We start from the raw sequence: 24,089 nt of genomic DNA, 5'->3' as shown, positions 1-24,089 counted from the left end.
CAACAAGGCGTTTCACTAGTATATCTCTACTTGGGAAAAAACGAGCATGTCGTAGAAAAAGAAGCTTAGCTAACAACCTTGTTCGATGAATTATCGATCGTCGACGAGACTTTATTGTTTTCCTTTACTCATTTTTTGTGCTATATATGTGTAGTTTAATGCTTCTTTCAACTTGTTCCGGTAGTTAAAAATCTTGTGTTATTTTAATTGTTTGACATTGTTAATTCTCTTTATTGTTTAATTGTTTGTGAAAATTGATCTTGAAATATTTTAAATACACCTATAAATCACATGTTTTAATATCCTTTAAACACCTCGATGCGTCACACTTCTCTATAATTTTTCCTCTTAAGCATGTTTCTTAAATGCATTAGAATTCTATGTGTAAATGAATTTTTAGTAAGCTTACCAGCACTAGTTAAATGAACTAAGAATGCTTGAATCACCTATGCCCGAGATTCAGATCAAGCATTACTCCAAGCTTCGCAAGAGTAAAAACTATCCTCATAGACCAACCCGAATCATTGTAGCATGTTTTGTCTTCACTCACATGCATCCTAAGAAAATTCTTAGGAAGCCACCCAACATAGAATTGCATTCATGTACCCTTTCGAGTGTCACATGCTCACCAGCTTCCGCGTTTGTGCATATCCGAACCATATTTCACTGGGAGAGATACCTCTCTAATATAATTTGTGATGATCTATGCTCACGATGAGAATTTAGATTCGGCACATATGTGCTCTGACATTCCCCTGCATCCTCTGCGACATGGTCTACCTACTCCTCGCCTTTTTAAGAGTGAAAATTATCCCCATAGAATTTCACTGTTTATTTATTATTTTGAAAAATAGATTCGGCACCTTGTTTATTTAAATAAATTAATTAATTTAAAGTGAGTGATACGTTGGAATCGATTAATAGTAGTGAAATTTCATTAAACACGAGTGATTTTTCATAGAGATGTTCAAAAGAGTTTGTGACTTGAAAAAACCAATCTACCCCAACTCAACGCTGCATTGGACGATCAACTTATTTAGATCGGGTTGAGTTTAAAGAAATGAATAATTCAAGAATTAAATTGATTTATGCACTCTAAATTAATTTGTATTCAACCAAAATTAATTATTGATAAATGAATACATTTTTATTTCGTTGGTTCAATTCCATATACATATATTTCCTTTTATTTTATTTTATTTCATAATTATTTTTCAATTTTTTAGTCAAGTGACTTCTAAAAACAAGCTTTTAAATGTTCGAAACTTATATTTTTTCATAATCTTAATTTACCTTTTCAAATAAATAAATAAACGTCTTATAAATTAATTTTTTAATCTTATTCAAAACAAAAATTTAAATAGATGACCGAATTACACGAATGAACCGAACCCATATATTTTTTTTTTACGAGTTTGATTGAATTCATTATTTAATAAGACTGTTTGAGATGAAAAAATTTACAACTCCAACAATTAAATTGGGTATAAAAATTTCAAACCGACTCAACTCAACTCATAAACGCCCATAATTTCATCGTCTTCTTCTATGTTTCTCTACTCCGATATAATTACGTGTAAAATTTATTTTCATAGTTTGTTAATATTTTGGGGAAAATAATTATATTAACTTATAAATCACTTAGTAAAATTCAGAAATATAAATAAAAATTTAAGAAAAAAATTGATTTTTTGGGGTGAAATTTAGGGGTATATAAATTAATTAAAAATAATATAATTATGGAAAGAAGTATTAAAAAAAAAAAAAAAAAAAAAAAGCACATAAAATAAAAGAAAGCGGAAACCCCTTCTCTTAAACCCTTTTTTTCCGCCCACTCGCAGCTGCTCGACGCCTCCGACTTCTTTTCCTTCGCGTCGTCTCCTCCTCTCCTTTTTAGCAGCTCAGTGTGGCCGCCTCCCTCTGTTTGAGCGCCGCCGCAGACTCTCTCCTTGGCTTTGTGCTGGTTTTGTACTCTCTTTCAGCTGGTATTCTTCCTATCTCCATTAATGTCTTTCTTCTCACTTATAAACACTGATTAGAACTTGTTTATTGAAAGAATGGAAGAGCTTTTTTTGATTTTTCTTTCTTGTTTTTTAAAGAAAAGAGCCGCGGATAGCAACGAAAGAAAGAAAGGAAACAAAAGAGAAAATAATCTGGCTGCAAATTGGAACCTTTTGAATGCATTGTTATTTGTTGCATATTTCTTTCAATTGAGGCTTTGATAATCTGTATATATGTTTGGTCTCTGTTGAAAGTTTCCTTGTATATGTGGCCATGAATTTTCCAAAATCTCCTTTTTTTTTTTTTTGTTTATTTATTAGAGAATCAGTCGAAGTAATCTATTTGTAGCTTATAGTTAGGATGTAGAAAACGTGTATTTTTTTCATAATTGAATTTTTTCTTCTTCAGATTAACCAATACATTCGCCAATGATACTTTGAATTTATTGGAAATAAGAGCCCTTTCAACTATTACCGAATTTGCATTGTGAAGATGGCGCCGCCTTCAAAAAAACCAGTGGATGGCGCAAAGTTCAACAAGAAACCAGTGGATGGCAAGTTCAACAAGCATTCCAAGATGTCATTCAAGTCGAAGAAAAAAACGAGTGATGTAGCTAAAACCGAAGCCTTGTCGTTGCAGATTGAAGATGATGTTCCTGACTTTCCTAGAGGTGCGCTTGGACTCTGCGATTTTCCAGAAGTTTCGTAATGGGATATGGCTGTTTATTATTATTCTTTTTTTCGGGTTCTAATGGAAACATGATCAGTTGGAAAGTTAATTTTCGTTAATGCTTCAAGATTCTCTTCAGATGAAAGGGGATTGATGTTCCAGATAAGAATAGCATGGTAGTTTTGGTTTGGTTTGGTTATCTTCAACAATGATTCTAATTTGAAGGAAGTCGCTGAAAATAAAATATATGGCTTCATAATCATATCGGGGCACTTAAATTTAACAGTTATTGTGTTAGCTACTTTCTAATGTCTCACTCTCACTGAGTTATTTCAAATTTCAGGCGGAAGAGGTTCTTCAGGCCAACAAAATCGTGATAAAGAACGTCCTCAAGGAGATAAGGAGTTTCAGAATGATTATCCGAAGATGACAACAAAAAGAGGAAAGATGAGAAGAAAGCATTCCTCAAATGAGGATGATTTGGACTCTCTGTTGAACAGTGGTGTAGTGGGAAACCTTCCTAAATATGCCAATAAGATAACTTTGAAGGTATGTCCTGTAACAGTTTAGTTTGCTATATCAATGGAGGGGGGAAGCCTTTTTAGATAATAGACTATTATTAGATATAATTGTGAGCTGACTATTTTTTTTTTCTATTATTTATATTATTCTTATTTATTTTTTCTGGATAAATTAACTGATTATTTTTATCAACTCTTGCTCACTTGCATTTTCTGGTTGATACTATTTCCTTTTGTTCGAAGAGGATAGTGTCTTATTAACCTCAATAGTATTTTGCAAATCTTTCATTCTATTGCTAGTCTTGGAATTAATTGGTGAGAATATTAATTTTGATCTCGATAAGCTTTATAGGTGGCTCATCTGGTGGTGTAGAGATGTTCTTATGACTCGAGGAATTTTTTTGGACATAATTCTAGATGAAAATTTCTTTTTGGAATTTGTGTCAAAAAAACTTTCGAAATGCCTTTCATCATGGAAGGATGTGCGGAGATGTTGAAAAGCATATAGATGAGGCTCCAGTTTATCCACCTTTTCAGCTGCCTCTGTCTTCCTCTGTTATGTCAATTTTTGTTTGGCTTCTTTTTTGGACCATTCTTTTTTATGCCTTTTTTGTATTCGTTCATTTTCTCCCTGGAAGCCCATTTTTCAATGAAAAGTTTTATTTAAAATGCTGCTGTTTTTTGTTTCATCTTGGAGATTTGTTCACGGTTCATTTTGTTTCTCTTTCTTTTATTTGTGCTGTTTGGATAAGTTTTTTGGAGTATCTTTGGCTTTTGTAGGTGTGTTTCCCATGTAATTTCATTCTTCCCCAGTGAAATTTTTAGGTTTCCATTAAAAAAAAGAAGTTGGTCAAACTCATTTCCTATGATATTCTTCTGTTGTTATTGTGAAAACTTTCATTAATTAAGTTACTCCTGCTAAATTTCTTTTGAATATGGCGTCTCCTATCTTTTCCTGACTATTGGCGCATGTTAAATGTTCATTCTCGATTATTTATTTTCAGAATATAAGTCCAAGAATGAAATTTTGGGGAGTTGTTGCTGAAGTAAATAAGAAGGATCTTGTAATTAATCTACCTGGGGGCTTACGTGGATTAGTGTCTGCTGCTGATGCTTTTGATCCAATTTTGGAAAAAGAAATGGAGGTAGGATTTACACATTTCCCGAGGAGTTACATTGCAATCAAACTGTTACTGTTGGTGTTGGACTGAATCCTCAGCCATTCATATTTTTTTCTTACTAGGATCCAGAGCATAGTTTACTTCCTGTCATGTTCCATGTTGGGCAACTGGTTCCATGTGTTGTGCTGCAAGTAGATGATGACAAGAAAGAATCAGGGAAGAGAAAGATCTGGCTTTCATTACGTTTATCTATATTGTACAAAGACTTCTCATTGGACCTTCTTCAAGAAGGAATGGTAAATGAATTTCAATTCATTAGTTATGGTCCTTTTTCTTGCTTTGTTTCAATCAATGTCTTTAGTATTATTCATATTCTTGGTTTTTCTTATCTAAAAAAAGTACTAATTTTTTTTTAGCAGTATCGGTTCATGCAATGTGTTATGTATTTTTAACCCCTTTAGAAAATTATGGACGTTGTGATATAGACTTCAAAAATCAATTATTGTCTAAACTTCAACATGTTCCTTGTTGAGTAAGATCTCAACGTTCTTGTTCCCTTTCTAATCTTGGTTTCTTTTTTTATTATTAACTTTTTTAATAAGAAACCTGAGATGTACTCATCTTGGTTTCTGTCCTGTGAATCCATTGATAATATCAAATTATGCAATTGTCTAATAAGTATCTATATATGACTACTCTTTCAGGTTCTGACATCATATGTGAAAAGCATTGAAGATCATGGCTACATTCTTCATTTTGGTTTGACTTCCTTCACCGGGTTTTTGCCAAAAACCAAACTCTCTGGTAAAAAGTCCTTGTGTTGTTAAGATGATGACACAATAGTGATCTCTTCATGATGATAGTAATACTAATATCCCATTCTTGTATGGAAAATATTTCTTAATTATGTTCACATTGTATATATGGGTGCTAACATATCTCTAGCACATGTTTTCATGATTTTGAATGTTTACAATGTAGTTAGTTCCTACTAGTCTCCATCGTCTAGGTTCTCTTTGTTTTGTTGATGCTTTTCCTCTATTTCTTCATTCTTCCCACCTGTTTTGTAATTTCGTCTCCTAAACAAAATGTAGGTCCACTTTTTCTCATAAAAAAAGATAATACCTCATAAATAGTCCCTATGGTATGTTAAATACTCGTAAATAATTCATAGTTTCAAAGTTTTTATCCAACCATGGTAATGAATTCTAACTTTCTCCAAACTAAAGGTTTAATTTTATTTAACATATTTTATGTTTTAATTTTCAATATTACATTAGTATATGTGTTCTTAATTATAACCAGCACAATGCCTTTTACAATTTGTGATTGTGTTTGCTTCTTGAACAAATCTTGGGTTTTTGCAGATCAACCTGGGAATGAATTGCATGTTGGTCAAATTCTTCAGTGTGTTGTTAGAAGCATTGACAAAACTCGTAAAGTAGTTTATTTGAGTTCTGATCAAGATACTGTGTCCAGCAGTGTGGTAATATCCATGTGTATATGCCTTCTTCATTTTTTCTTTTCTGTCTGCAAGTTCCCTTCATCATTGTAATTGTTATAATTCATAAATATTACAGGCGAAGGATCTAAAAGGTATTTCAATTGACCTTCTCATCCCTGGCATGATGGTTAGCGCACGTGTACAATCGACCCTTGAAAATGGGTTATTGCTATCCTTTCTGACTTATTTTAATGGAACTGTGAGTTATTATCTATTTACCTTATTGCTTGTTGCAACATATCAATACATTTATGATCTTAATACAACCATTATTCTTCTTGCCACTCGAGTACAGCTTAGTGGTTAAGGCACCTATGTCTTCCCAATGTTCAATACCTCACCCCTATTTTGAACTTAAAAAAAAAAAATACTATTCTTCTTCATTTATTCAAATGTCCACCATTTATTTATTGCTTTTTTTTATATGCATTTTTTTTTTTCAGGTCGATATGTTTCATTTGCAAAACAGTTTTCATTCTTCAAATTGGAAAGCTCATTACAACCAGAACATGAAGGTGCCACGTGAAATTATTTGCTAAATATTTAATTTGTTGTTACATTTTATTTCACAAATCTTTACTATGATGCCAAATTCGTGTCCTATCATGGATTTTCTCTAATTTGTTGCTATAGATTCAGTACTTATGTTAAAAGTAACCACAGTGTATCTACCATTTTTTCAAAAATCAATTTCTATTTAACGAATTTTGTTTTACATTAATATTCTTATATAGGTCAATGCTCGGATATTATTTATTGATCCTTCAACTAGAGCTGTGGGATTGACCCTGATTCCTCATCTCGTTCAGAACAAGGCTGCACCTCCAGTAAGTTACCTGTTTTAATGTCTGAAGAATCAACAAGTGAATTAGTTAGAGCTAGAAGTTGACTGATATTAAATTATTGGTTACGTTCAAATGCCTCCTCTTATTGGGTGTTTATTCTTAAGGAGCTTATATGTTTCTTCATTAACTTTCCTTTAGCTCTCAGTTGATTGCCTCCCTTTATTTTTTTATCTTTCCATATTTGAATTTTTTTTGACGGTATATTAGTAATTTGTTTGAATGGGAAGGAGAAAGGTTAACATTCTACGCCGCTTATTTTTAACAAACTGCCACGACAACTTCTCTAGTCAATTACTAATATACCCTTAAAACCCTAACGATGTTCCTATTAGTTTTTCTTTTTTGGTTGAGGCTCCTTTTGTTTTGTGCGGGTCTTTTTCAGGTCCATTTGTATATTTTTTTCACTTTCCTCAATAGAAGTTTGTTTTTTTATGAACCTGGAATAAGGCGACCTGATTCTGTGTGACAGTACACAACTGCACTTTTATTAGCTAACCTTCTAGCTAAGAGCTTGTATGTGAATAAGTGAATATAGTTTTCACTTAAGCAAGCATTAGAGAATAATAAAAACATCATTTACATTATCCCAAGACAGTTTTTGCTTCTTCCATCCTAGAAATTTCTGATTTATGCTTCAAGAACGATTGATTTATCACTCATGACACTCTCAACCTCCAGTAAAATCTCCTTCTCCTCGATTGGATGCTCAAACAGATCCTTATTATTAGATTTGATGGGCTCCCAATCTAAAGCCTTGAGGGAATTGCTTCAACTCTGGATAAAACCTCAAGATTTCAGATTCCACTTTAGATTTTGTACTACTGTTGCCTTTATATACTCTAGATATAATAGTTTCTTATAAATTTTTTGTCCATGTTTGCTCGGTTTTGAGTGGAATCCCTGTTTACTATTTGCCTCTTTAGAGCTCCTTGTTATGTGCTTTGGAGTTGTGAGAAGCATATGAGAGTTTTTTCATGGAAGGAAGTTAGTGTGGGGAGAGGTGCACATCTAGTAAGTTGGAGGTGGGTGGGGAAGGCGGTGAACCTTGGGGTGTTAGAATTAGGGAATTTAAAGCTAGTAATAAAGACCTTTTGGCTAAACGGCTTCGGCAGTTTCCTCTTGAGTCTATTACCCTTTGGTTTAGGATTATAGTGAGCAGATACGGTCCTCGACCTACTGTTTGGATGACAGGTAGGGTCAAAGGCACTTATAGAAATTTGTGGTAAGAGATATCGAATGAGCTCTTTTCTTTTCCTCACTTGGTCCATTGTTCTGTGGGTGGTGGGAAGGAAACGTAGTTTGGGAAGCCAAGTGGGTGGGGAATAGAATCCTTTGCATTACGTTTCTCCACTTGCCTACATGGGAAATCACTTTGTGGCTCATATCTTTATTTTTCTGGGAGCTCTCATTCTTTACTGATTGGTTTCCACTACTCGTGGTTTGGTAGGGAAACGAAAGATGTCATGGCTTGTTTATCATTCATTGGAGAGTTTGAGATTAGATCGGGATGAAGGGATATTCGCTTTTGGGGCCTAGAGCCCCAACTGTACTGGGGGATTTCTTGTAGTTTTCCCTTTTGTTGTTTGTTCAACCCTTCTCCCTTTAGTGGGTTGGTCTTCTCATCTACGTGGAAGGATAAAATTATAAAGAAGGTTAAATCTTTTGCTTGGCGGACTATCCACTTAAGATCGTATACCACAGATTGATTTTTTAGGAAGTTGTCCTCTTTGATAGGGTTGTTTTGTTGCATTCTTTGTGGAATAAGAAGGCTTGGACCACATCTTCTGGGGTTGTGATTTCACTCGGTCTGTTTGGAGTTACTATTAGGACGTGTTTAACTTTTAGGTTGCATGACATCTAGTTTAGGGAGATGCTTGAGGAGTTCCTTCTCCTTTTCTCATTTCGTGAGAAGGAAAAGATTTTGTGGTAAGCTGGGGTTTGTGTTGTTGTGGGTAAAAAGGAACAATTAGACTTTAATAGGAGTGGAGAGGGACCCTTGTGATGTCTAGCCCCTCGTTGGGTTCTACATTTCTCTTTGGGTGCCTTTTTTTAATTATCGTTTGTCGTTACATGAGAAGGAAAGTATTTTTATGGTAAGTTGGGGTTTGTGTGATGTTGTGGGTAAAAAGGTACAATTAGACTTTTATAGGAGTGGAGAGGGGTCGTTGTGATGTCCCTCATTAAGTTCTATATTTCTTTTTGGGCACCGGTAACGATTTTCTTGGTAATTATTGTTTGGTCTCATTTTACTTGATTAGAGTCCCGTTTTGGCTGGACTTCCTTTTGTAGGTTTTTTGTTTGTTGTTTGGATTCCCGTATTCTTTCATCTCTTTTGTCAATGATAGTTTGGATCCTTCATTAATTTTTTTCCTTGCCTCTCTCTCACCATAGGGGTTTTTTCATCTTCTATTCTTGTAAAGAATTTCACAGTCCATTCTCTGTCAATTTGCCCCCATTTCTCGATGTTATACTCTAGTAACTTTTTGTAAGTATTCTTCTTTTGATATTCAAGTCTAGTGGAAAAATTCTTCGAACTTCTCTTCAATTAGTGACATATTTCGGTCCTCCATTGTAACCCTCTTTTCATTCACTTTTCCACCCAACAATTTTTTTTTTTCTTTTTGCTCCCAAAAGAAAATCCCAAAACTTTCAACAGACTGGCATCTAAGTGTTCTAATTAATCTTAATAGTTATCTACATTAGTATGTCTTGTACTAAAGAATTTTCTAATGTGTACATTTGGTTCCTCCTTTTTAGCTTACGGCCCCTCATTTCTAAGGCCTTTTAGGTTGTTCTCCTTCTTTTGTTCAGAACTGTTGTATATCAGAAACTCTGAAAATAGTATCTTTGATTTAGTTTTCACCGAGTGGTCCAGATTGCAGAAACATGGAGGCAGACACTGGAGATTATTGAGTTAGTTGACAAGTTCATATTGCCATTACTTTTGTTAATGGCAGTGGTTCTCAGAATTAAATTGATTCTGATTTTGTTCCTTTACATGTGATTGTTCAGTGAATTAAGTTTATTTTATTTTATTTATTAATCAGAAATAAATTGTATTGATGTATGAAATTTCCAAAAAGAAGGGAAAATAAGTAACATGATTCAAACAAATAGCATCATTCTGTCTTGTAAATTTCTCTACTCTCCTTGTGCACTTCTCTGTGTATACTCCCAGATCAGGTCGTTCGTAACCATGCAAAACAGACCATATTCTCCGGAGGCAGTCTTTTTGGCCAAATACATTTACAGTTTGTTACTACTGAAATTTGTGAATTTATTCTCTCTTATTTTCAATGTAGCATGTGAGAATTGGTGATATATATGATTCTGCAAAAGTCGTTAGGGTCGATAGGGGATCGGGCCTGCTTCTTGAAGTAACCTCTTCTCCGGAGTCAACACCAACATTTGTTAGTGTAAGTTTCTTTAGTTTCTATTGGCGTGTAATACTATTAATGACTTCTTTAGTTAATTAGTTCATATTTTCTGTAGGTATCTGATATGGCTGAAGATGCTGTGAAAAAGACTGGAAAGAAGTTTAAAGAGGGGAGTCATGTTCGTGTTCGTATTCTTGGCTTCAGACATTTGGAAGGACTTGCCATTGGGACTTTGAAGGTGTCGTCCCTGATTAACTTTATGAAAATCAAACATCATTAATATGATATTAATAAAGCACTAGGTTGTAACCTTACATTGGAAATTGGTGCAAGAGAATGAGGAGGTGAAACATGGTCTAGGGAATAAAATCAGTTAAGCTGTAGCTGCTTTTAAAATCAGTTAAACATGGTCTAGGTGAAACATGGAAAGAAGTCTAAGGTCCGACTCTGAAACACATATTAGTCAATACAAACTTGGTCAGTTCAAATATAAGTAAACTACTTGACCATATTCCAAATAATGTCTTTTTTTTCTTGTTTTAAAGAAAATTCATTGGAGCACTTATTCAAGTTATGATTCTTAAGACATTTTATCTTGAATAAGTGCTCCAAAGAATTTTGATTTCAAAAGATGAAAGGAAAAACAAGGGCATATAAAAAACAAGCCCAACAAAAAACATCCTATAAAAGCTACAGAAAGGGACTTCAATCCAACAAAAACAAACCAAGATCATTTAATCCTAGAAGCTTTATATCCATCAACTTGAACTTCAACAAGATTCCTTGCTGATATATTTTTATGATCAAAGGATATTATAGTTGGTATAACTTTTTTCAAGGTTTTGCCTTATCTTTTAAAAATTATTCAAGGTTTTGCTTTATACCTTTGTGTTATTTGAGTAGTTAGTTATGGCATTTGTTTTTTTGTTTTATGAGTAATTAATTTTTATTCGAGGTTTTGCTTTATACCTTTTCTCCGTTTATATTACAGTTGGTTACATTCATAAATTGATGCTCCCATTTGATATGCGCTTATTTAATAATATAATATGCTATGATTTTTTTGACAGGCCAGTGCCTTTGAAGGTCCAGTGTTTTCCTACTCAGATGTGAAGCCTGGGACGTTGATACGCGCTAAAGTTATAGTTGTTGATAATTTTGGGGCTATCGTGCAATTTCCTGGTGGTCTAAAGGCTCTGTGTCCTCTCAGTCATATGTCTGAATTTGAAATTTCCAAACCTAGAAAAAAATTCAAGGTCATTATTTTTAACTGTTCCATTCAATAAATAATATACTCTAGCCTTTTGTTTCGATGCAATTAGTTCATTTTTTCGGTTTCGTATGAAATATTTCTTGAAACTTCTAACTGTTGGCATCACAATATGTAGGTTGGAGCTGAATTAATTTTCCGTGTGCTCGGTTGCAAGTCAAAGAGAATAACTGTTACACACAAGAAGGCACTTGTATGTTCCTTTTAGCCCTAATATTATATTTATTTTACCTGTGTTTATATGTAGCTGGTTAATTAACTTCTATTGATTTACTCAATTGCAGAGTAGTTTACTGTATTAGTTTTTTTTAGATTAGTTTAGGGTATTAATTAGAAAAAACTTTTTTTTGTCAGTCAACAATATATTCAATGACATTTGATTCTTGTCTTTTATATTGAAGAAGGATTTTTTTTTTTAATTTTTTTTTTCTTGTGGAGCTCGCACCTGTAGGCTTCGTCAATGTACATGTTTAAAGGGACTTATCGCCTCTCACTCTTTTTTTTTCCTCACGGTTTTGATCATCGTGAAGTTCAAATTATACTTTTGTTCTCAGTTTATCTTTTCCATCCAATAAATATGTGAAAAAGAAAACTAGGTAAACTTCTTCATTTTGACAGTTTTAGTTTTATCAATTCAAGAGAAATTATGAGATTCCATTTTGTAAACATGCACATCCTGCAATTATCCTTCATACTTTTTTATCACAAAATCTTAGACCTTGTATTCTATTTCTTATGGTACTCTGCAGTCTGCGCTATCACATTAAGCTTTAACTATTATGTTCAACTCATTTTAGTTCAAACTACTTTGAAGATAGGTTCTTACCCTATCTATTTGGTTATTCTGATATATGCATACCATTTTACAGGTAAAGTCAAAGTTGGAGGTTCTTAGTTCATATGCTGATGCTACTGCAGGATTAGTGACTCATGGCTGGATAACGAAGATTGAAAAACATGGTTGCTTTGTCAAGTTTTACAATGGTGTTCAAGGTTTCGCTCCTAGGCAAGTTGGCTACTGAATCCAAATAGCTTTTGAACTCGATACCATTCTGTGATTGACCTAACTATAATTTGCTTGTTCTTGAGATACGCTTATTGCAGTAACAAATACCATATTCCATCGTTTACTATGCATGAGGCATTACATATCTTACAAATATATTTGATGCTGCTTCTCTGTTCCCAATTTTCATTTGCTAACTTACAATATAAAAATTAAGTTACTCCCTTATCCTTTATTTATTTTGTCTCAACTGACTCATGGGAACCCTAGCTATTTAAATTATGTTGTTTTCTTTTTACTGTAGCAGCTGAAATTATAATGCATCTGCTTGGATTAATAATGAGGAATGGAAATTGCTGATTCTTTTAGCCTTCTGTACATTCTCGTGTAGCAAATTCATGTGTACAGTTGTTTTTCCGCTTCTATGTATTGTTCTCTCATTATTGTACATCTAAATTTTTTCATTCTTATTCAGATTTGAACTCGGAATAGAACCTGGTTCTGATCCAAGTTCAACATATCATATCGGGCAAGTCATCAAATGCAGAATCACAAGCTCTACTCCTTCCTCCAAACGTATTAGCCTTAGTTTTGTAATGAAACCTGCAAGGTTTGATTCAGTTTACCTCTTATTCAGTTTACCTCTTATTAGCCTTAGTTTTGTAATGATATGGAACTATTGGATACAGAGCTTAATGAATATGCCTCTGAAAATTTGGAATAACTGAAGTAGGTAAATAAACAAATAAGTGCAAGTGGTCATGTGATGTTGACGTCCTCTAATTGGAATGCTGGTTTATATAAAGTTTCTTGTTTCTTACCAAAAAATAAAAGTAGGTTAGCATAATATCCGTTGAGATGAAAAGAAAAAACCAGACTTCTTGTGAATGGGAAATTGGAAAAATAAAAATAGATTGACACCAGTTGTTAGCCATCCTACAAATACAAAATTTACTATTGCTATGATTTCTTCAATAGAATAAATATATGCAGATTTTTTTCTTACATGCAATAAAAATTCTATCCCTTGTCATTATCATTGGATAACTCAATTACAGGGTTCCTGAAGATGCAAAGGTTGAGTTGGGCTGTATTGTTTCGGGTGTGGTGGATGAAATAACTGAGACCCATGTAACATTGTATATTAATAGATCCAGTTACTCAAGGGGAAGGATATCCGTTGAGCATTTGTCAGATCATCAGGGTATATAATTATCTTTAACATGCATGAATGTGTATATTTTTTTTTTTTTGGATGTTATGTTTTGTTTAATTTCCTAACCAATGATGCTTCCTTGCAGGGCATGCTGCTTTGATGAAGTCTGTGTTGAAGCCTGGATATCAATTTGATCAACTCCTTGTACTAGGTAATTTTATTGTATCACGCTCTTTTGCAATTTCAAGTGTAAAGTTCCCTCTCACTTATATGCTATAAAATTAGGAAAATTGTAATGGGTGGCGAAACTGGTTTTCATATTTGTAAATTTGTTACAAGAAAAATAATATGCGAGTATAACAATTTATTTCCTCGTAATCAATGGCTTAAGATTTAATTTTTAGATATTAAACCTAACTCGAAGTTTTAAATATTTGAAATGTGTCAAAATATGTACTCATATTTCAAAGAGAAGAACTATTATGCCCCAGTGATCCTTTCTGCTGTTTTAGGAATTGATGTACTCATATTTCAAATGTGTCAAAAACGTGTCCATGTTTGTGCTTCTTAAACACTTCTGAGAGTATTCTTTCAGTAAAGTACTTATATTTCAAACAAAAGAACTAAGTGCATTTGTTTCTGATATTTTGAAATGCTTTCTTTAGTTGGTTCTGATTTGTTTTATTTTATGAGAAGGCGGATGTTACTTACTCCGGTATATGAGTATATTAATATTTCTTAACTTTTTAAAATTTTATCCGCACTGTATCATTTTTTGTTTTCCTTTCAATACAATTACACTTAACTTTTCTTTCAATGATTGCTTTTTATGTTTAAATTAAATCATGATTTGGAATTTATGCTTTGGTAATTCTTCTCCCACTATTTTCAGATATTGAGAACGAAAGTTTAGTTCTCTCTGCAAAACAATCTCTGATCAATTTGGCTCATCAGCTTCCAACTGACCCAAGTCAAGTAAATCAATATTCTGTTATCCATGTAAGTAGTTAATACATGCAAGCATGGAGCAACCATCAGCTTAGTTTCAATGTGATTGCTCTTTCTCTGAACTTCAACTGATTCTATCAGTCTGTTTTCTCAACCAGGGATTCATTTGTAACATAATAGAAACAGGTTGTTTTGTTCGTTTTCTAGGACGTGTAACTGGCTTTTCTCCACGAAATAAGGTAAAAATCTGGATACAGATTCTTTTTCTAGTATTATTCAAATTGTATTAATTCCAAAATTTAACCCACACATTCTTATGTTTCAGGCTTCAGAAGATCAAAAACTGAACCTGCATGAAGCATTTTACATTGGGCAATCTGTTCGGAGTAATGTAGTTGATGTCAGTGACCTAGTTTTAGATTGAGTATGCACACTCGTTGAATAGAAAGATATTTGGTTATAATGCGAAATGTATTTCCTTTTTGATATTTCAGGTCAGTGGTGAAACAGGTAGAATTACACTTTCTTTGAAGCAGTCGGCTTGCTTTTCAACAGATGCTTCCTTTATACAGGAATACTTTTCAACAGAAGAGAAGGTACGTGTGTGTGGAGGTGGGGGGCTAGGTGTTACAACTGTGTTTCATGTTCTTGGCAAACTATTATTATCAATTGCGATAGGAGGAAGTTGTTATTAATCATGGAAAAGTTGAACGCTCCAAAATATTGAAATGTTGATGCTCAGACATTCCTAGAAAAGTGATTGAAATTTAAATGGGTTAAATGGGTTAGTAATAAGTCAAAACTATCTACAAAGGTGTCGTGCTTGTTATGCACGTTTGTTTTTGCCGATATTTCTTGATATTCTTGACGGTTCTTCAATGTTTCCAGTGTATTCTTAAAAAAGATTATTTTCCTTCAGATTGATGTAGAACGATTCAATTTATAGAAATGATGGTGGAAATTACTCTGTGGCTATGATTTCTTATTTTGTAGTGGGTGTAAAGAACTTCCAGATTCTTTTTGAGCTTAATACTTGACTGGTTTTCTTTTGGCTTAGTTGTCCTTTTAGATGCTCAACCTGCAACATTGTTCTTAAGTTTTTGCTTTCTTCTAACTTGTCTTATAGTGAACAAGTTACATGGTTTGAAGTTGTTTCTTTGAGGCATGTTTAGTTTTCGCTTAGTCTGGCCAAGGTGTTGATCCTCCATGATTGAGGAGTTACTTCTTCATTTACCTTACGTAAGAAGGGATATATATATATATTTTGTGGTGGGTAGATGTGTGTGCAGTTTCATGGGGTCTTTGAGTGAGAACTAGTAGCATCTTTAGAAGGTTTGAGAGGACTTCTTTTGATGTTTTGTCCCTTGTTAGGTTCCAAGTATTTTAATGGACTTTGGTGGTTAAGTCATTTTGTACTCTCCTTTTAGGTATACCCTTATGCTAGCTCCTTTTGTTTGAGCTTTATTTTTGTACTCTCATGTTCTGTTATTTACTTTCAATGAAAGCTCAATTATATTTCAAGGCCTTCAAACCACATCTTCTCTATTTGTGTACTGTACTACCAATATCAGGTAGATTGCCTATAGTTTTGAATGATTTTAATTCACTTGGTTTTATGTAGATTGCAAAGCTTCAATCATCGGATGAATCAAACTGGGCAGAAGAATTTGGAATTGGTAGTGTGGTTGAGGGAAAAGTTCAGGAGGTCAAGGATATTGGAGTTATTGTCAGCTTTGAGAAGTATCATGATGTTTTTGGTTTTATTGCACTCCATGGATGTATGTTCTATTGCATCATTTTTATTATCTGGCTGATTTTCATAGACAACTGCTAGAAATTATTTTTATGTACTTGTATAATCTGTGCAGTGAGTGGGCTAATAGTGGAAGCTGGTTCCACTATTCAGGCTGGAGTTCTTGATGTTTCCAAAACTGATCGGCTTGTTGATTTATCCTTGAAACCTGAATTAGTTGATAAATGCAAGGGAAAAAGTTCTAGCAGGTCAACTACTAGGAAGGTGAAGCACAATATTCAGTTCCATTCAAACATATATTTTTTGCCCTTCTATATTGCTTCTGTCGAGAGATCTGAAGCCTGACATGGCTTGTTTGATTTTGATCTTTATTTATTTGCTGTTCTTGAGCCGTTCCAATTTATATATATATTTTTTCTGTTATATATACATAAGCACATTCTTTGGTAACAGAAACGAAAGGCAGAAGCATGGAAGGAGTTGGAGATTAATCAGACAGTGCACACTGTGGTGGAAGCTGTGAAAGAGAACTATCTGGCAAGTTTTTGATGTTATTGTTTAATTTTATTTTCCTCTTAATTTATTTTATGGACGGAATGATGTTTTTATGTTGTTTTACTCGTCTTCTGATTTCTAATTTACCTCATTACAGGTTCTTTCACTGCCCGAGTGTGGCTACACTATTGGTTATGCATCAACATATGACTACAATACCCAAAGGCTTCCTCAGAAGCAATTTGCAATCGGACAAAGGTGAAAATAGTATTTTTTTTTCTTATCTTAGGAGTCATGTTCTCCTTTTCTTAGTACTTGGGTTTTACCTTTGTCTAGTTATTGGGGTTTTTATTGCTGGGTTAGTTAAAATATTCATTATTTGCTTAACAAAGTCCATACTAGGTAACCTGGTATTTTGACTTCCTCTTTTTGACTGTCTTTAGCCTTGCACTTGTATCTATATAATCTTACAAGCGGTTTTCGCATGAAATTAATGCAGGGTTGCTGCCTCTGTTGTGGCTCTCCCATGTCCTTCAACATTTGGAAGGCTGCTACTGCTTCTAAAGTCAATTAGTGAGCCCATTGTTACACCTGGTTCAAAACGATCAAAAAAGAACACATCATGTGAAGTGGGATCTCTGGTTCATGCTGAGGTAGGGGTTTCACGCCAATCTTTATGTTTGGTTGAGCCTTTGGGACAAAATTCTCAGTATTCCTATGAGTAAAGCATGCGTATCACAGTTTTTGTTTTAGATTTGTTTCAACGATGGAAATTTTATATAATAGAATTCTTATTTGATGCAATGGCTTCCAGATCACTGATATCCAGCCCCTTGAAATGAGATTAAAATTTGGAGTCGGATTACGTGGGCGAGTTCATATAACAGAGGTAAGTTTGCTAATTTATTATCCAACCATATTAAGATATTTCTGACTTTGTATGCACAATCTCATGTTATTTGGTTATTGTTTTGTACAATCTTGACCTGTGATGTGCACAGGTTAGTAACGAGCGTGATGAAACTACAGAAACTCCTTTCAGTAACTTTAGGATTGGGCAAACCATAGTTGCAAGGATTGTTGCAGAAGCTAATCATTCAGCGAACAAAAAGAAGGGCTACCTGTGGGAGTTGTCCGTAAAACCTGAAGTTCTTAAAGGTAAATCAAATAAATCTCTTAATATTTCTTTAATAAAACAATTTTGGGAAAGATTTATTCTTAACTCTATTTCGAGGGCAGGGAGTCTAGTTCATCACTTGAAACCTAAATTTTGGATATTGATGCCTTTCTTGTGGTTGGATGATGTTTTTTTTTTTTTTGGTTACTAGATCTTCTGGTTGTGTTGGATACTTGTTTAGCAAGATTTGGACATTTTATTGCTGTGTTTGAGTGCTTTATTTATTTATTTTATTGGTGAGAAACAAAGTTCATTAATGAAAGGGGGAATGCCCAATAACTAGATTATAAAAGGGCCTTCTAGTTTGTCATGAGGTTGTTTAAACGTTGATTTGTGAACCAGGAGGACTATATACATTTGAAGATATTTAGAATCTTTGTCTAGGAATCATATGTGCTCTACATAAACAAATTGTTATGTGATTCTTTCTTTGTTGCATAATAGGCACCAGTTTAGAAATAGAGTCAGTAGAACATTATTTTTTTCTTTTTTGTTGGGAAGGTCTGTATTAAATGTTGACATGGGGGCGTCTTGGCATCAAGTCATTAGTTTGTTTAATTTGATATTGGTTTTCCTTGAAGTCACTCTGAACCGATTGATAAGTGTCTATTTTGTGACCTAAACATTCACACGGGCAACTATGTTCATTCCCTGTTTGATCACTCTGTTGTGCTTCTTGAACAAAGTAAAATTTTTTATCTTATGAACTTTCCTTGTCGAACCAATTGGAGGTGCTTTTTTGTAGCGTCTCTTGGCGTGGGGCCAAGCTAAGTTTAAGATGATTGTTTTATAGTGTAGCATATTTAATTGAAGTCTATGAGTATTTCTGGAAAAAGCATTAATTAGTTATCTGTAATTGATGTTTATAAATACTATAGGAGCATTGATTTTCTTCTTAAATATTTTCTTTCAGGTTCCATAATAATTTTGTTTATTTGTTTGTTGTCTCAAAATGTATATTTATTATCAGCACTTACCTTATCATACTTGAGTATAATTTACAATGAAGTTTCTAATTTGTGTAATATAAAACCAGATTTTGGCGCTATGGATGGTCAGATTACAAATGATGATTTGGGTTTTTCGATTGGACAACAAGTCACTGCTTATGTAAGCAATGTAAGTGGTGAATGGGCCTGGTTAGCTGTTAATCGGCAAACAAGTGCCCAACTATTTATTCTTGATAGTTCTTGTGAGCCTAGTGAGCTTCAAGAGTTTTCCAAGCGTTTCTACGTTGGAAGGGCTGTTTCTGGATACGTATCTAACATTAATGGAGAGAAAAAAATCTTACGGTTGGTTTTGCATCCTTTATCTACTACCTCAACTGGAATTAGTGATCAAGAAAATTTGAAGATTAGTAATTTGCAGTCCGACGTTCCTAGTAAGAAAGACTTGTGTCGTTTCAATGAAGGGGACATTGTTGGGGGAAGAATATCAAAAATACTTCCTGGTGTTAGTGGACTGCTTGTGCAAATTGGTCCCAATTTGTTTGGCAGGGTTCATTATACAGAACTTACAGACAGGTTGGTGCCTGATCCGTTGTCTGGATATAATGAAGGACAATTTGTCAAGTGCAAGGTTATAGAAATTAACCACTCAGTTAAAGGTACAGTACACATTGATTTGTCTCTGCGGTCTTCGGCAGGCATCATTTGCCAGGACAATGGAGAACACAGCAACCATGAGTAAGTCCTTTTGGATTATCAATTTGGATATCCTTTATTGTTTTGGCAACATAATTATACTATTCCTATCTTTGAATTAGATACAGCATGAACTCATATCTCGATCAGATTTCTGATAAAGCATCTCTGTTCATTTGTATCTATTTATTTGATTTATTCAGTGCTTCACACATTCATTTATTTTATGGCACTTCGTTCCGGTATCCTTTTGTTTAACTCTTTTTAAGCATTTCTAGTGTCAACTATATCTTTTTGTTTTAACTTTTTTTCACCTTTGGCTTTGTTCTGTTGTGTCATTGTATTTAGTATTGTTCCTCACTGAGCACGTGGCATATTTTTGGATATTTTCTTGTATGAAATAATGAGGTAGTTTGAAATCAAAACTGGAAGCATGCCAAATGATTTCTAGAATTTACCTAGTTGCTTTAAAACTATATAAGATGTAGTTGTTTTTTTTTTCTCTCTGTCAAACTGTTATTATTATATTACTCAGCAATAGACGTTCTTTTTCCAGACAAACTGCTTCCAGACGAGTGGAGAAGATACAAGATCTTTGTCCTCATATGGAGGTTCAGGTATTAATTTTCTTAAATATGCTAAACCAATCAAGCTAGTGGCTAACTGCTACATCCACTATGAAAATTTATTTGAAAAATATGTTTGTCACTTCTTAAACATTACTATTAGTTGGAGTGCTGGACTGGAAGTTTGGCCATCTTGCCTACAAGTTTGTATTTGTCGGTTATTTTATAGAAAATGATTTCTCAAAAAATATGCAGTCTCCTGAATAATGTTTCCTTTTATTTCTACACATCACAAGGAAGGCAAGTTGTAAGTTACAGTGATTTTATCTTCCCTAAGCTCCACTGCTCTGCATTTATTTGATAGGGTTATGTGAAAAATGTATCTCCGAAAGGATGCTTCATTTTGCTCTCTCGAGGCTTGGAGGCAAAAATTCTCTTATCTAATCTATCCGATGGATATGTTAAGGATCCTGAAAAGGAGTTTCCCGTCGGGAAAATTGTTCGTGGAAGGTAAAACAAGTTTAAGCTATTGTTACTCGTTCTTCATGTGGTTCTAGTCTTTGAGAGAAAAATAACAAACCATAATGCAGAATATTATCCTTGGAGCCTTTATCCAAGCGAGTGGAAGTTACCCTGAAGTCTGTGACTGCAAATGGTGCATTGAAAGCAAACAGTCATGATTTAAAAAGTTTTTCTGCTGGAGATATTGTATCTGGAAGGATTAAGCGGGTGGAGTCATTTGGTCTGTTTATCATCATCGATAATACGGATGTGGTGAGGATCTACTTTACCTGCTTACTCATTTAAGGTTACTAAACATTGAATAGATGCTGAGGTGTACTTTGTAGTTTAAAATATGTATATTTCTCCTTTGAGCTTTTTTTTTTCCAAGACGAAAGATATTTCTATTTGCACAAATAGTTTGGTCACTATGTATCAATTTCAATGATCTCAACAGCTGAAAAGTCAATCTTGGCAGTTATTTATAGGTTAGGTACTGATAAATGTTTATTGAGGTTCGGCTTCTTGTGCTATTAGAATGTAAAAGTGTCAGTGTTAGTTATCAAATGAGGATCTTTGTGGTGAGGCGGTGTACTCCACCTGTGTTGGATTGTATCTTGAAGTTTGAACAAATTTGCACGTTTAATAATGAAAGGGTATATTATTCTCAAGATAAATGCGTATACTATGACCTAACTATTTTCCTTTTATAGGTTGGGTTGTGTCATGTGTCAGAAGTTTCGGACGACCCTATTGAAAACCTTGAATTTAGCTACCATGCTGGGGACACGGTGAGAGCAAAAGTATTAAAGGTATGTATTGACTACAATGGAACTACGACATTTATCTTCTTTTCTGAGTATACGTATATGTTTCGTATCTTAGTATTAACACTATCTTGTTAAGACGAGTTGTGTAATGGATTTTTGTTCATTGTATTTGTGTCCGTCTAAGTATGAGACCGTTTATACTTGGAAGCAACACACTTTTTCTATTATTTTTAACCTTTGATTTAATGTGTTGTGGGGTTTTCATAGTTTATTCTCTTCGAGGTCACATAATTGAGGTCTTTTGTTTTTTTGGTAAATGTTTTTCGTACTTCTGAAAACTGAATCTTTCATTCTTCATTGCTATATACATTAATTATTGTGTATTATAATTTGTAATATTTGTTATTTTTCTCAAGGTGGATGAAAAAAGACAACGAATTGCTCTGGGAATGAAGAGGTCATACATTGGAGAAGGCAATGAGCTTTGTACGAACCTGGAAGAAACTCATGAAGATGCTACTGATGATGACAATTTAACCAAGTTCGAGAATATGGATGATGAATTTGACAATATTGAACCTGAACAACCACTTAGGCTAGCAGAATCAAGGGCTTTTGTCCCTCCACTTGAGGTCACTCTTGATGATATAGACGCAACTGACATGGATAACTTACAGTCCGAAAATAAAGAGCTGATCAGTGGTACAGTCTCTAAGGAGAAAAATGATAGACGAGAGAAGAAAAAGGCCAAAGAAGAAAGGTTAGACATTTTTCATAGTTATTAGTTTTTTTGTTCTTCATTTGGGCTTGTTTCTTATATTTTGACGTTTTATAGGGAAAAGGAGGTGAGGGATGCAGAGGAAAGATTATTGCAGAACAATATGCCAACTACTCCTGATGAATTTGAAAAATTGGTTAGAAGCTCTCCTAATAGCAGTTTTGTTTGGATAAAGTATATGGCATTCATGCTCTCTTTGGCTGATGTAGAGAAAGCCCGCTCAATAGCTGAGAGGTACTACTGAACTCACTATATTCTTTTGTGTTTCTTTTTGTGGAGGATTATGGTTCTTGTGGTTGTTATTGTCATCCATTTGATATTATTAATGATTGTTGTTCTGTATTTTGAAGGGCTTTGAGGACAATCAATATTCGGGAAGAGAACGAGAAGCTCAATGTGTGGTTGGCTTACTTTAATCTTGAAAGTGAATATGGAAATCCTCCAGAGGTAATAGAAACTTTTTTATTTGACTGATATCCAAGTTTTCGTGTCGTTGTTGCCCCTGGAACTAAAGCTTCGGTATCTTATTTTATGTTTTCTACAGGATGCTGTTGCTAAAATTTTTCAACGAGCGTTGCAGTGTAATGATCCTAAGAAGGTTCATTTAGCTTTGCTGGGAATGTATGAGAGGACCGAGCAACATAAGTTGGCTGATGAGCTCCTCGACAAAATGATCAAGAGGTTCAAGCATTCCTGCAAGGTACTTGACTATTTTTTTACCATGAGTATCTTATGGGCAGCATTCAATGTCTGACAGGTTTAGCTGATATTGTACAAATTTCTGATCCACGAGAAGAATATAGAGGTCTTAGTGTTTTTTTCCGTGACTTTCAGGTTTGGTTGAAGCGGATGCAAAGTTTATTAAAGAATGGACAAGATGATGTTCAATCAGTCGTAAACCGTGCCCTACTAAGCCTTCCACGGCGTAAGCACATTAAGTTTATCTCACAAACAGCTATCCTTGAATTCAAGTGTGGTGTGGCAGATCGAGGTCGGTCGATGTTTGAAGGAATTCTTCGAGAGTATCCAAAGAGAACAGACTTGTGGAGCGTCTATCTTGATCAAGTAAATATCATATTTACTGAATAGAGTATATGATGCTTTTATACTCAAAACGAAAGGCCATTTTCTTACATCATTATGTACCAATTTTCCCAGGAAATTCGACTCGGTGATGCAGACATGATTCGTGCTCTGTTCGAGAGGGCAATTAGTTTATCTCTTGCTCCCAAGAAGATGAAGGTTAGTATATGCCTTCTTCCCCCTTTCTGGGAGTGTGTTCCATCTTGATTCCATAAAATTAACGGTAGTTATTTGTTAATGTTTAGGACTAAAATAAATCATCATTTGAAAGATAAAAACTAAGATGGATATTTTAAAAATGTTGGATTTAAACCATATTTCGTTCTGCCCGACCTTAACAATCTTCTGGGTTTGCAGTTCTTATTTAAAAAGTATTTGGAATACGAAAAGTCTGTTGGTGATGAAGAACGAATCGAATCGGTGAAGCAAAAGGCATTGGAATACGTCGAGAGTACACTGGCCTAATGAGTAACAGCTATCTGGAGTTGATACTGATCAAGTAAATCAGTTCTCTTCAAGCATGATGAATTCCACCAGTTGCACGGAAGGTAAATTGCAAAAGCATAGCATCCAAGAACTGTACGGGCTAACTAGCGTCGTTTTTTAACTACGAACTCGACCACCCCCACATTTTTGTTAGCTGTGAAGTGAAGGGGTTTGTATAAGTTAAATTTCCAGAGAGTTGTTAGTGTTAGTAATCAGAGCAAGTAAGACTGTATTCTCCCCATTCCAATTTTGTATCATATTCAGTTTCTTTTTGTATCAGATTGTCTCATATATTCTAAATTGGTATGATTTATAAGCCTGAAAGCCCTATAGCAATTTGTTTATTCAACTTTTTATGGAATTAGTGTTATTTTCATATCTTTTTCCTTACATTTTCTATAATACATTACAAAAATGAC

General features: G+C 34.1%; 1 protein-coding gene across 1 annotated transcript; it reads left to right on the top strand.

Moving 5' to 3' along the window:
• The first annotated feature begins 1,824 nt into the window (after window positions 1-1,824).
• Window positions 1,825-24,046, top strand: LOC111781222 (RIBOSOMAL RNA PROCESSING 5). Its single transcript, XM_023661698.2, has 41 exons — window positions 1,825-1,985; window positions 2,410-2,671; window positions 3,014-3,219; window positions 4,196-4,336; window positions 4,435-4,608; window positions 5,017-5,116; window positions 5,680-5,798; window positions 5,893-6,015; window positions 6,260-6,331; window positions 6,551-6,643; window positions 9,964-10,077; window positions 10,154-10,276; window positions 11,109-11,294; window positions 11,427-11,501; window positions 12,178-12,314; window positions 12,790-12,924; window positions 13,373-13,518; window positions 13,616-13,681; window positions 14,363-14,469; window positions 14,577-14,657; window positions 14,744-14,818; window positions 14,913-15,014; window positions 16,040-16,196; window positions 16,287-16,435; window positions 16,625-16,708; window positions 16,824-16,924; window positions 17,166-17,319; window positions 17,481-17,555; window positions 17,668-17,824; window positions 18,880-19,528; window positions 20,043-20,103; window positions 20,417-20,562; window positions 20,643-20,826; window positions 21,267-21,365; window positions 21,740-22,083; window positions 22,159-22,335; window positions 22,452-22,548; window positions 22,646-22,801; window positions 22,936-23,166; window positions 23,260-23,343; window positions 23,542-24,046. The coding sequence occupies exons 2-41, from the start codon at window positions 2,494-2,496 to the stop codon at window positions 23,647-23,649; spliced, it is 5,766 nt and encodes a 1,921-aa protein (XP_023517466.2). The 5' UTR covers window positions 1,825-1,985; window positions 2,410-2,493; the 3' UTR covers window positions 23,650-24,046.
• Window positions 24,047-24,089: the final 43 nt, after the last annotated feature.

The sequence above is a fragment of the Cucurbita pepo genome, chromosome 19 (assembly GCF_057944985.1).
Source record: "Cucurbita pepo subsp. pepo isolate OVF chromosome 19, ASM5794498v1, whole genome shotgun sequence".
In the NCBI taxonomy this organism is placed as follows: Eukaryota; Viridiplantae; Streptophyta; class Magnoliopsida; order Cucurbitales; family Cucurbitaceae; genus Cucurbita; species Cucurbita pepo.
Note: the sequence above shows the minus strand (reverse complement) of the source record. Positions and strands in the feature narration are given on the sequence as shown.

Bases quoted from the DNA above. Each gene is read 5' to 3' on its own strand.
- LOC111781222 (XM_023661698.2), top strand. From the start codon at position 2,494: ATGGCGCCGCCTTCAAAAAAACCAGTGGATGGCGCAAAGTTCAACAAG. The intron at 6,016-6,259 runs GTGAGTTATTAT...TTTTTTTTTCAG, and splicing joins TGACTTATTTTAATGGAACT to GTCGATATGTTTCATTTGCA. The intron at 12,925-13,372 runs GTTTGATTCAGT...ACTCAATTACAG, and splicing joins TTTGTAATGAAACCTGCAAG to GGTTCCTGAAGATGCAAAGG.